This window comes from Callithrix jacchus, chromosome 11, assembly GCF_049354715.1.
Source record: "Callithrix jacchus isolate 240 chromosome 11, calJac240_pri, whole genome shotgun sequence".
Lineage (NCBI taxonomy): Eukaryota > Metazoa > Chordata > Mammalia > Primates > Cebidae > Callithrix > Callithrix jacchus.
Window position 1 is genome coordinate 76,672,927 of NC_133512.1, and position 13,590 is coordinate 76,686,516.

At 40.1% G+C, this 13,590-nt stretch overlaps 1 protein-coding gene across 2 annotated transcripts in view; it reads right to left on the minus strand.

The window, feature by feature from the left end:
- Positions 1–12,118, minus strand: part of NAMPT (nicotinamide phosphoribosyltransferase) — a 39,892-nt gene extending 27,774 nt beyond the window's left edge. The window contains exons 1-3 of one of the 2 annotated variants that reach the window (XM_002751724.5): positions 11,934–12,118; positions 3,790–3,946; positions 1,451–1,554 (exon numbers count right to left, since the gene is read on the minus strand). In XM_002751724.5, the coding sequence (XP_002751770.1) occupies positions 1,451–1,554; positions 3,790–3,946; positions 11,934–11,990 (318 nt within the window). In that variant the 5' untranslated portion in view covers positions 11,991–12,118. Of the gene's footprint in view, positions 1–1,450; positions 1,555–3,789; positions 3,947–11,792 lie in introns of both variants that reach the window. The other variant, XM_078343125.1, reaches the window with a different exon arrangement.
- Between the last annotated feature and the right edge of the window lie 1,472 nt (positions 12,119–13,590).

Sequence of the window (13,590 nt, forward strand, 5' to 3'; positions counted from 1 at the left end):
TAATTAAATAAAAGAAAAATGTGTTTAACAGAAGCACTGGAGGCAGAATGCATAACAGTAAGAACATTGCCCTACACTTCCTAGTTCATATTCAAAAGTAGCGTGGAGACCTTGGGCAAGTCCTTCCTTCTCTGGGTCTCAGATTCTGTTTGTAAATGGGGTTAGACCAGATTATCTCTAGAGAAGCTTTAGTTCCCCAAGATTTTCTAATCATAACAATCAAACAACTTATTGCCCTGTCCACCTGACAGTATAGTAATAAGCATAGCACTTAACTTATTACTGTATTTATCCTCACAACAAACCTCACAGAAGAGAAATGGAGCAAGCGCAGGAGTTAGCTCCAGATTCTACTGACCTTACTTAAGATATGGGAAAAATGCAGCACAAAGTGCTTACCTGATATTTTCAAGACCCGTAATTACCAAATAGTACAGGTCAGTATTGTCATACAGGCATGAAGGTTAACGTAGTTCTAATTATTCTGTGTTTGACAGTCTGCACAATGTAAAAAACTTTCATTTGTTAGATAAAGTAACACTCAACATCAAGAGATGTCAACAGATTCTATTCCCAAATCATCTTTGTAATATAAGGAAACCACCGGAGTATATTCAACTCTCATAATTCTATTACTCTTTGAGGGCCTTGATATTTAAACAATGAATTCAAACATACTAGATATAAATGATACAATAAAGACTAAAAATCAACTTTCCCACTATTCTGTAAGAAACTTCCCAGAATTGTGTGTAGTGATAGACTCAAGCATCTATTTTCAGTCAAGAAAACAGACCTACATTTTGAAACTGCCAAATAACCATGCTCTTTCCTACCTATAGTGTATTTTTAAGAATGAATTATCTATCTCAAAAATGTTATTTAAGTTGTAATTCATTTATATTAATTACTTAGATGTGCCGCAGATTCTATATACTAATGATTTAATGTGGGGGATATGGGGTGAGGGATAGAATGTTACCAATAACTTTTAAAAGGATGTTTAAAATAGCCATTATATGTAGACCACAAACAAAAACAACTGATGTCTTATTCAAATTACTCTAATGTCTTATTCTAATTCTGGCCAGGCGTGGTGGCTCACACCTGTAATCCCAGCACTTTGGAAGGCCAAGGTGGGAAGATCACTTGAAGTCAGGAGTTTGAGACCAGCCTGGCCAACATGGTGAAACCCCATCTCTACTAAAAATGCAAAAATTAGCCGGATGTGGTGGCGTGTGCCTGTAGTCCTAGCTACTTGGGGGGCTGAGGCAGGAGAATTGCTTGAACCCAGGAAGCAGAGGTTGTAGTAAACTGAGATTGTGCCAGTGCACACCAGCCTGGGTGACAGAGTGAGACTTTGTCTCAAAAACAAAAACAGATTCCTTTTCAAGAAGTTTTGAATGAAAACAAAACCAAAACAGATCAAAACATGAAACCATTTTTTTACCTCAAGAATGTAGTTCCATCCCTTTTCATTAAAGACATCATCTTGGAAATGTTCTTTGTAGACCTCTTTGGCTTCTTGGATTTTCTCTTTGGTTATTACTTTACCTAAAAGAATATACATATCCTGTTTACCTTGCTAAAGATATTCTGTGAGTTGCTGAACTGTCACAGAATTAATGGCTTTGGCTATTTCACCCATTATATGGATTAAAAATATAACTGACAAATTAAATGACTCACCCAGAGTAAACAGCAGAGTCAGAAAAGAATTTTTTTTTCTTTTTTGAGAAAGTCTTGCCTGGTCACCAGGCTGGAGTGCAGTGGTGCAATTTTTTGGCTCACTGCAACCTCTGCCTCGTGGATTCAAACGATTCTTCTGCCTCAGCCTCCCTAGTAGCTGAGATTATAGGCATGTGCCACCATGCCCAGCTAAATTTTGTTATTTTTAGTAAAGACAGGGTTTCACCATGTTGGCCGGGATGGTCTTGATCCCTTGACCTTGTGATCCACCCACCTCATCCTCCCATAGTGCTGGGATTATAGGCGTGAGCCACCGTGCCCAGCCACAGAATAGGAATTTGTACGTCCAATCACTCTCTCTAAGTATAAATTTTATTTATTTTAAAAGCAGATGTGTAACAGAAAAAATTATTACTTCCATAGTTTTTAAAAATCAAATTTTTTTCTCTGGATTGATTTTGATACTTTTCAAATTTGAGATGACTCAAAAGCTTCTTACATCCAGATGAACCTTCTCACTTTGTTCATAAAGAATATCTCATCTTTAGGGCTCATAAGCCAGTAACTTCCACAATTACTAAACTTTACCCCATCCAACGACACACTTTTAAATAATTTTTTTATCTATAAATGACAATAACAATTGACTACCCACTTATATGATGGTTGTAAGGGCAAAATGAGTTAAGACATATGAACCACTTACAATATTGCTGGCCTAGAATAGGTAATCAATACATTTTAGTTATAATTGATAATGAATAACATTTTACAAAGTTCTTAAGTTATATGACTAAATTAAAGTATGCTATTAGTCTCTTGTAACTTTATACACGATAACTAGCAAACATTTGGGGCTAGGCATGGTGCCTCATGTCTGTAATCCCAGCATTTTGGGAGGCCATGGAGGGGGGATCACTTGAGAGCTCAAAAGTTTGAGACCACCCCGGCCAATATGGTGAAACCCTGTCTCTACAAAAAATACAAAAAGCAGCCAGGCATAAGTCTGTGGTCCCAGCTACTTGGGAGGCTGAGTGGGGAGGATCATTTGAGCCTGGGAGGCAAAGGTTGCAGTGAGCCAATATTGCGACACTGCCCTCCAGCCTGGGTGACTGAGACCCTGTCTTAAAAAACAAAACAAAACAAAACAAAACTTTGGTATTCTTGCTACTAATAATTACTTCTGATTATCTGAACTGCCTAATCTTAAAATAGTCAAGATTATAGAAAAGAGTTATTTGCCTAAAATTCAACTTAATCTATATTCAATTCTGAGATTATGTTTATTTCAAAGGGTTAGCGATAAAATTTTCCAAGTTGTATGTATTTGGGAACTGTTTTCCGCTAGAGATACAATTACAAAAATGGATTAGAAATGGCCTTTCTAATAAGAAAACACAGAAATTTGGGGGATTTTTGTTTTAATATGCATTTGCAACTAAGTCCAGGGACACAGGTAGTTTTTAAAAATAAGTCTTTAAGGTAAAACTGGCTAATATAAAAATATTCGAATTATGATTGCTACCATAATTCAAAAGGAGTTTCCAGTTCAGTAACAAATTCTTTACTTTGAATTAATGATTAATATATAACAAACCAGATTAGCCTCCAAAAATGACTGGCTTTTCTAAGCTCATTTCAAAACTTTTATTTTCAGTTGGGCGCAGTGGTTCATGTCTGTAATCCCAGCACTTTGGGAGGCCAAGGCGGGCAAATCACCTGAGGTCAGGAGTTTGAGACCAGCCTGACCAACATGGAGAAACCCCATCTCTACTAAAAATACAAAGTTAGCTGGGTGTGGCGACACATGCCTGTAATCCCAGCTACTCAGGAGGCTGAATTGCTTGAACCTGGGAGGCAGAGGTCAGGGTGAGCTGAGATCACGCCATTGCACTCCAGCCTGGGCAATAAGAGCACAACTCCATCTCAAAAACAAAAACAAAAACTTTTATTTCAGAAAACTTTTCTTATACTTAGAACAGCAAACACACATACCAAATTATAAGATTTAATGCATTCAAATTAACAGATTTGATACAAATTCCAAGAGAACTCCTAGAGTAATAAGTAGTCTTTTAAATATACTAGGAAAAGCAATACCTTTTAAGTACTTATTAAGAATGTACTGCAACCCATAAAATACTGTTTCCTCGTATTTCACCTTCCTTACTTTGGAGTTTTCTGTCTTCTTTTCACGGCATTCAAAGTAGGAATAAACTTTACTTGTGTTGGGTGGATATTGTTTATAATGAGTAACCTATATAAACAAAAATACTTCTGTTAGAAAACATCAGCTGACTAGACTATAAATCACAACAGGCTTTAAGTTATTTCAAAAGCAGAGAAACGATACTTCTTGTTTGCTATTAACCAATTTCTTTTCCTGGCTATATCAAATAAAAAATAAGTATTTTCATAGTTCAGTATCTTAAAACCACAAGAGAGCATTAAATTTTACATACAAGCACACTAAACCTACTACAAGGCCTCTAGGTTGGAAAAGTATTTCATTTGGTTTTGGGGAACAGTCCTTCATCCAGGCCGAGAGAGAAGCAGCTGCCTAAGGGGCACACATGACAGAAAAGAATGAACTGAAAGATGGCAGAATTTGGTAGTTACTATCTAAATGTGGCATATTCCATTAAGTCAATAGTCAGTGACTTAACACGACTACTTTACTTGTATGATGAGGTACTGAGGATGATCGCTTTTAGCTTTGGTAGTGACACTGTATAAATTTGGATGACAGCAACAGCAGTGGCAGCAAAGGAAACAAAAATTCCTGTTTTGTAATCTCTCTTTTTCTCAAATCACCCACCTAATTGGAAAATAAATTCTTATACAATGAAGCATCAAATCCTCATGGGGTTTAAAAATATGAAGAGGTCTTTAGCAAAAATTGCTTTTCCATGAACTTGGGTAAGAGCCACTATGTAAAAAATTTATGTGCTTTTAAGAAAAAAAAAAAGTAAAAAGTGAATGTTTATTCTATCTTGAATTTTATTTCAATGTTTCAACCATATTAAAACATTTTACCAACAAAAAAATAAAGTGGAAGAATAATGTGTCCAACTGAAAGAATAATAGTGCCTTAATGTTTTAGACATAGGGTGAATCATGGTAATGGTGGAATAAATCTTTGCAGACTATTTTTCATGAGTGATCACTGTGAACATAAACCATTTTTCCTGTTTAGCTTTGATCTCAAGTTTATAGGAAAGCCAACATTGTCTTTGGGTGCCCAGTCTCAATTTCAGTAAAACTTGGCTCTATCCTAAAGAATCCTCATAGCTTAGCACAAGAATCCTAAGATGAATATATTTCCACTGACGTTTCTGAATGAACATGCTGTTTCCTTGCCAATGGTAGCATACTTGCAACTCTATAAAAATAGTCTCTAATGCTGCACACAGACAACGTTGGAGGTAAATCTTTACAGTAACAGGTGATCTGAGAGTTTAAGTCAGGCAGGATACTTGGAGCTTTGTTTTCTTTAGGTACAACAGATAGCTATATACTAAAAGGTACAGGGAAGTCTCATCAAAAGTATATATCAGGGTTAGAATCCAGGGACTGATCCCACCATAAGAAGTAACTAACCAAGATAGCTATTACAAAATCCATAGCAATGAAATCTATGTCAGTTCACCAAAATGCAAAATTCAAATGTATTTATGAATGAGTCTCTAGTAATAAATATATGACCACTACTTCAACTACTTATGAAACTGATTAGAAAAAGGCACCTCTACCTAAAAACAGACCCAAGATATATGTAAAAATGAAAATGTCCAGTTTACAATGTAAATAACTCCAACTTCTTTAGTGGGACTAAGCAGTGAGGTAGAAGAAAAGAAGCACACAGGATGAAGTCAAACTTGAAAAAAAGGTCTGATCTTACAGCACAAGTTTATAAGTCTGATTCACAGTTATATTTCTCCACAGTTAGTTTGACTCTTACTTTTCAGGCACTTAATGGTGCATTCTATATCAGATTTAAAATTACTAGAAGGCAAATTAATTATTTTCTTTTTCTGAGAAGACAAAGAGTCAAAAGTTAAACGGAAATATCTCTAAGCTATTTCCATATCTTGGTCTACAAGTATACTGAAAATTTTCCATTGTACAAATACAGCTCCAGTTCTAGACAATTAAATGTTTATAATTTAAAAGCATACTGTAGCTATGTTCTTTATTTATAGTACTTTAAAACCTACCTTTACTCAGAATGCCTTCTCTGAAAACAAATATTTAAAATACAAAACTGTCTAAACTGCTTAATTAGAAACAAAGTATGAACTCTAAAAATCTTTGGAGAACCTTAAGAGAAATGTTTTAGAATATAGCTAATGAATCTAAGTTATCTAGGCAAACTTTCAGGTATTCAGCCAAGAAACACAATTTATTAACCATCTACCAACACCCAACAAATTTACAGAAGTATACAGAGCATGTTTAGATCTACTTATAGGGCGTATGTACATGCTGCTTAATGGGAATATGTTTTTAAAGCAGAGCTTCTTTAGTAATTATTTCTAACAATATAGTCAAAAGGATTAAGATGATTCTAGTTTTGCTAGTTTACTGTCCTCTTCATTTTACTTTCTACTAAATGGGCCATTCTGAACCTTCACCAGAAAAATGGGAAAACATAGCCTATATTCAAATCAACTGTTATTTTATAAATACTTCATCCATTCACAAATATATACTCTGTACCTACTTCAGACACTGAGGATGAGAAAGTAAACCGACTGACACGGTCTCTATTTTTATTGAACTAATAAGGGCTGAAGAAGGAAGAAAAAAATAAATAAACCAAATGATTTTAGATCAAGATGGATGCTATGAAAATGTAAGAGAATGATGGGTTAGAGGGGGCCAGAAGACTTCTTTGAGAAGGTGATGTGATCCAGACCTAAATGACAATAGGACAGGAAATGCTTTGGCATAAGTGACAGAACAGAAGACAGGCCAGTGTGGTTGGTACTTAAAAGTATGAGGGCAGGGCGGGAGGAGTAAGTCCATGAGAAGGTCAGAGGGAGGCAAAAATAAGATCATATAAGGCTTACAGGCTACCCCAAGGAGCTTGCATTTTATACCAAGAGCTATGGGAAGCCATTATGCTTTAAGCTGGGGTGAATATGACATAATTCACCTTTTAAAAGGATCAGCCTGGTGGTGGATAAGAATGGATTACAGGGTGACCAAAGTGGAAGGAGGAGTTAGGGGCTCCTAGGTTAGACGGGAGAATTTGCCTAGTGTTTTTGGAGGTAAAGGGGAACTAGGCTGATAAACTGGATGTAGAACACAATAAAGGGGAAGAATTAAGAATATCTCCTGTAATCCCAGCACTTTGGGAGGCCGAGGCGGGTGGATCACGAGGTCAACAGATCGAGACCATCTTGGTCAACGTGGTGAAACCCCGTCTCTACTAAAATTACAAAAAATTAGCTGGGCACGGTGGCTCATGCCTGTAATCCCAGCTGCTCAGGAGGCTGAGGCAGAATTGCCTGAACGTAGGAGGCGGAGACTGCGGTGAGCTGAGATCGCGCCATTGCACTCCAGCCTGGGTAACAAGAGCGAAACTCCGTCTCAAAAAAAAAAAAAAAAAAGAATATCTCCTACATTTTTGGCTTGAGCAACTGAGTTAATAACAGTGCCATTTATAAAAACGGGGAAGGCTATCAAATGGTAGGGAAACGAAGTGCTCAATTTTAAATGTTAAATCATGCTAACAAATAGTTTCATAGTATTCTAAATTAAAGTGAACACAAAAAGGAAGTTCTTAAATCATGTTAACTTTTTAGCACCGACTTGATTTGTTACTAAAAAAAATGGTTCTATAATAAATACGAAATTATTCAGTAGATGTAGACAAAACAAAATACCTAGTAAGATCCCAGCAAATCTTACCCGTGAAAATGCTTCTTAAACTTGCTTCCTAAACTCCTGCCGCTGAAAGAACACCACCTGAACATCAATATATGTGTGGTAAAGAACATAGACACATATAGAAAAATGTAGTTCTTTGAACAGAACCCTTCAGTTGTGTGATTAATTTACTTCATGGAAAGATAAACTTCTAAAAATTATTACATGCTAGATAATAAATGGTATTATTTTAGTGCCTAGAACAAAAAGGGTCTAGCCCTAAGTCTGAAATAATGGACGCTTTTTTCATTATGGAGTGCTAGACAATGAACTCTATCAAAAAACTATATTGCAACACTAAATATCCTTGTTCCAAGTATGACAGTTTTAAAAAAATAAGTATGAGATGCTTGAACCCAGGAGGTGGAGGTTGCAGTGAGCCGAGATCATGCCACTGCACTCCAGCCTGACACCTGGCGACAGAGCTGGACTCTGTCTCCAAAAAAAAAGTATGAGATACAAGACACATATTTCAGTTGAAAATCCTTCTGGAAGAAGAAAGCCTAGTTTTCTCTAGATGCTTCTGTACATGTCCTATAGGGCTGATTTGATGTCTTTGGGTTGATTTGAAGATCTTTCCTCCCGCAATGGAATCACAAGACCAACTGCAAGTACTACTAACTTACTTTTTCAGTTATACTTTTAAATTGCTAATAATCACAAGCCAACATTTAAAAAAAATAAGCTGTGTATGTATGTAAGATCACATGGGATAACATAGCTATGGTTACAGAGCAAGTTATCTTAGCTATACAATATCTAAGGGGAATACACTCTGCCCAACACTGGCTAAAACCTGCTACTGCTTCAAAGCTAACGTGCTAGAAACAGCAAAAACCATAACTGATTCTTCTTTTTAGTATTATTCAAGATTTCTGAAGCCCTGCAAACCTGTCTGTTGTCCTCGAAAATAATCCACTGCTATTTGGCTTTGAAGCAATGCTCGCACATAAATATGACTTAAGGATTTTGGATTATATATTTTTTGGGACAGAGACAAATTATAAAACCACCAATAATCATATTGCCTCTTTCCCTTAAACTTCCTGCATGGAATTTCTAATGACTTTTATCTCTTTTGTCACACCTTTAAACCAGATTTCATTAACTCACAACGAAAACACCAGCTTAAATATTAATGACTTAAATTAATCTCTCTATGAAATTATATTCATGAATTATATATATTTTATTTATGTTGCTCAAGTTTTTCCTGAAATTTATAACATAAAACATAATGGAAAAATTGAAATATATGGACAATGTCCCATATACCTTCATGTACCTTAAAAATGCATAGGTAGTCTCTGGGGTACAAACTGCAACAGTACCCTACTCCCCATGAGGCTCAGGTTGCCTCAGGAGCCACAGTGACAATATTGAAGCATCTGCTCGGAAGCACTGAAGGACAAGCAACAAAGATTTGTTATCCTGCCATTAGAGGAAGCAAAATTCTCTTTTTTTGAAAAAAGCTACCTTCAATTCCTAATCACCATATATAAATTGCACAGCTCTTTGAAACCTCTAAAAATCAACTTTCCTCCATCGTGGATTTCAAAATAGTACGTATCTTTGTCTTCTTTTATAATACCCAATACCAATATTTATTAAATGAATGGCTAAAACTATGCTGAAATTTAGATAACCAGCTTATAGATGACCTTTGGAGAAGCAACCTACACTGGACAGCACATTTCATAACTAATGTGTAATGTGGTTTAAACTGTGTCCTTAATTCCTTATTATATACAATAAAGTATGAGGTTACAGAAGTAGATGTATACAGTTCAAATGCTCCTTTGGTCCAAAATGACCTGGACTCTCTTCACAGGATACAAGACAAAACAAAATTCCCATTGTCATGTGCTTAGCTACCATACCATCTACTTGCAAAATAACTTTTGCAGTGCTTAGGAAATCAAGTATTCTTTCTTCAGTTTTAGAAAAATCAAAAATACTTTGCTCTCTTCATCAACACATCTAAAACTACCCCTCCTTTGACCAATAGTTTGTAAGCACTAATGAGGATATGTAACATTCTCACATAATTTTTAAGTAAAAGTTTCATTACTTTAACCTAAAGATTATGATTTTTGTCCTTTTTCCTAAGATAAAAAGACAAAAATGTAAAATAGGTTATAAGGACCCCTAAAAACGTAAGGGAAATGAAACTTAAAAGACTTAAATGTGGGCCGGGCGCGGTGGCTCACGCCTATAATCCCAGCACTTTGGGAGGCCGAGGCGGGTGGATACCGAGGTCAAGAGATTGAGACCATCCTGGTCAACAAGGTGAAACCCCGTCTCTATTAAAAATAGAAAAGTTAGCTGGGCACGGTGGTGGGCGCCTGTAGTCCCAGCTACTCGGGAGGCTGAGGCAGGAGAATTGCTTGAACCCAGAAGGTGGAGATTGAGATGAGCCGAGATCATGCCATTGCACTCCAGTCTGGGTAACAACAGCGAAATTTCGTCTCAAAAAAAAAAAAAAAAGACTTAAATGTGACGTGGAATATACAATCTACTGTAGCATACTGTAGTAAGCCACTGGTATAAAACATATCAACTTGATTGAATCCTCTAGAGGTGACTTTTGGGGAAAAAAAATGAAAAATCTAAGATGAAAATCTCCTGAAGTTTCTTATTATAAAAGGGATAAAACACACCAGCCTGACTTGAAAATCAACAGAAGTAAACTTTATTAAATAGGTGCAAATTCTAATAGTGCAATTAGGTATGGCTCACCAGATTACAAAACTTTAAGGTAATTCACTATTCTAACTAAAAGCACCCCAGAAAACTGATGTTAAAAGTACATTCCTTATGTATAATGATTAGAGGAAATGCAAACTACAGGAAATTACACTCCTCTGTTTTTCAAATTTAGACTAATTAACCTCCCTTTACATTTGGCTAACATGTAAAAAGAAAAAAATCTGAAAATTATTTTAGATTAAGAAAAAAATTCTACAAAACTATCAATGAAACTATTCTAAAATCTATTTAAAATTCTGAAAACACTATGATTGAACCAAGAGAACACAAGAGGTGGTTTCAGAACCAAGTAAAGGACCATACTTAAGGTATTATGAAGTTTACTTGACAATACTATCAAGAATCATACTTGATAGTGTTCGGATTTTGCAATACTTTAAAAGTGTGTCTAAAAAATAACATGCTGATAAATCTTGGCTCGATTTAAATAACCTATCTAAATATCATAAACAGCATCTTAAGCTGAGTGGAAAGAAACAGACAAAATAAAACTTAAGTAAAATGGGATTCTCTAAAACACTTTTTTGGAATATCGGAGGAGGGCTAAAAACAAAGGAAAAAAAGAACCAAAACAAAAACATGAGAGTACTATGTTTTACCACCGTATTCCAAATCACCATGTTGCTCAAGAAGTAAAATTTACTTTACCTCTTCCCTTTACTACTATGTGCTTCATATCAACAGAATGTGGCAGCTACCCATGCAAGTGTTCAAAGGGCATGTGAACGCAACGTTGTGCTATTTCCCTCTAGACCAGTTCTCCAGGGTTAAAATACAGTTCCTTTAAATCCTCGTGTTTCACTTTCCTTTTCACAGAAATCCTGTAGTTACCCTAAGGCACTAAGAGCAGATGGGCTTCTATACCAAGGGGTAAGAAGCACAAGCAACCACTAGGTGCAAAGGAGTTTGAAACCGAGCCCGGTGGAGTGGAAAGGGGTATTCAGCACGGATACAGGGGCCACGCGAATGTTCTTCGCGGCGGGATCGCAGACAGAGGACCGCGGCTGCTGCGGCACCCGCGTCAGGACTTCTCCCACCAAGCCCCCTGGAAGATACTTACCTGCACAGCGAGGGGCGAGCGCGCCGGGCTGGCTCGGCGGGGAAAGCCCCGCTCGCTCGCTCGCTCTCCACCGCGGGCCCCTGGGGCCGTTACCTAACCGGTCCCAGCTCCAGGCCAAGAGGCCGCGCTTCAGGGGAGGGCGTGCGCTCGGCGGAGACGCCCAAGCCTGGAGCCGGGAGCCCTGAGCCCCCGAGCCCCCGAGCCCCGGAGCCCGGGAGTCCGCAGGGGCCCGCCTCAAACCCCGCCGCGCCCCCGCCGCCGCGCGCCCCCAGGCCCCGCCTCCGCCGCCCAGCCCTCCATCCTCTCCAGCCACCTCCTGCTCACTGCGGTGCCGCCTCACCTGCCCCAGTCGCCGCCGCCGCCGCCGCCCGGGCCTCCCCACGCCGCGACTCCAGCCCCAGCCGCCCTCGCCCCCGCCCCCCAGCCCCGCGCTCTCGCCCAGCGCGCCCCGCTCTTCACCTGCCCCCGCCCCGAGCGTTACCTTGTAGGAGTCGGTGGCCAGGAGGATGTTGAACTCGGCTTCTGCCGCAGCATTCATCTCGGGCCGGAGGGCAGGGGCCGCGCGCCGCGAGCTCCCCGGCGCGGCTGCGAGGAAGGAGAAAAATGGGCTTCACCGCGCTCCGTTGCTTAAGCCACCGCTCGGTCGGAGGAGGAGGGGGAGAGGAGGGAGAAACAGAGAGAGGGGAGGGGTCAGAGGAGGGCGGGTCCGGGAGCCGTGACGCGGCGTGGGTGACGGCGGCTCGCGTGCTAGCAGTCTGGGAGCTCTGGCGGCCTCCCCACCTCGGCTCCCCCGCCCTCACCCCGTCACCCTCTCGGGTCGAGAGGGGGCGGGACGCGGCCGCGCGTGCGCAGTGCGCAGGGGGCGGGGCGGGGAGGAGGACGTGAGGCACGCGCTTTTCCTCCGAGACGCCAGCCCGGGGAAGCTGGAGGCTGCGGGGCAGCCCCGGCGCGTGACCCGGGCGCTTGCCTAAGTTCCAGTTGCCGGCCCAACGCGGGAGGGCGGGGCCTGGAAGGGGCGTTCCTAACCTCGCCCCACCCGCGAGTAGCCGGTTCGTCAGCCCCGGCTGGGACCTTCTGTCCTACCCAGTCCTGGCCGGTTTTCTGAGTGCTCCTGAAGTCACGCCACCCGGCTAGGGAGCGAGGAGTCTTCCGCTGCCCATCTCCCCATTCACCACGAGCAGTTACTCACCTTTGTCTCCGGCCTGGATTAAGGATCCGGCCTTTCGCCTCCATCCCACTTGTCCCTCCTGATCCTCCTGACCCTGTCTTTAAAATCCCAGGAGCTGCCTTTAGGAGTGAGGCTGATGGGGCCCTTTCATCTGACGCAGCGACTCCGCGTTCCTCTGGCGGCTCCGTCTACGGCTGAGCTCTTTGATCCTTTAAGGGATGGTTTGACTTTCCCCGAGCAAAGAGCCTGCGTTGAAAGGCGGGGGTTGAATTCAGTCTTCACAAATAATGGGGGGACAAGACCTAATTGAACCAACCGAGTATTGCCGGGAAGGAAAAGGCAACGGGCCAAGTCTTTGACAGGGTGTGAAACTGACTTTTATCATCGTTATAGTCTTTAAATCCTGGGAAACGAATCGGCAACCCCCAAATAAAGAAGTGTAATGACGTCTGATGACTTCACCCAAATACAGACCATTCCAAGAAAGACAAGCAGTTCTCATGCACGGTTGCGTTTTCGCATAAAGCTAAGATTCTCTTTGTCCTCGTGTTTAAGCGCCTAAAATAAATTGAAGTTTTATCGGATACAAGTAACCAGGAAAAAGTGATATACTGAAAACAATTACAGGATTTTTATAGATTGTTTTTCAGGTTACTAGCAGTCTAATTCTCTCTGCGGCCAGTGATGGTGGTGGCGGTGGTACTGGAACTTGTGAATTGAAATTCATCTCGAAACTGGAGGCATGGCTGAGACTTCAGATAAAGACAACTCCAGTCCGCACTATGTCTTGAAGTCGGCACATATTTTTGCAGTCACCTCCATCTACATGTGGATACAATAAAGGGCAAATATGGAAGTGGGAGGTATCTCCAGGCACTCACTAATGTAGTAAATAGTAATACAATTAGATTATTTTCAGCAAAAAACAAGAGGGTTTTTTTTTTTTTTTTTTTTGGTTGATCATCCCTGT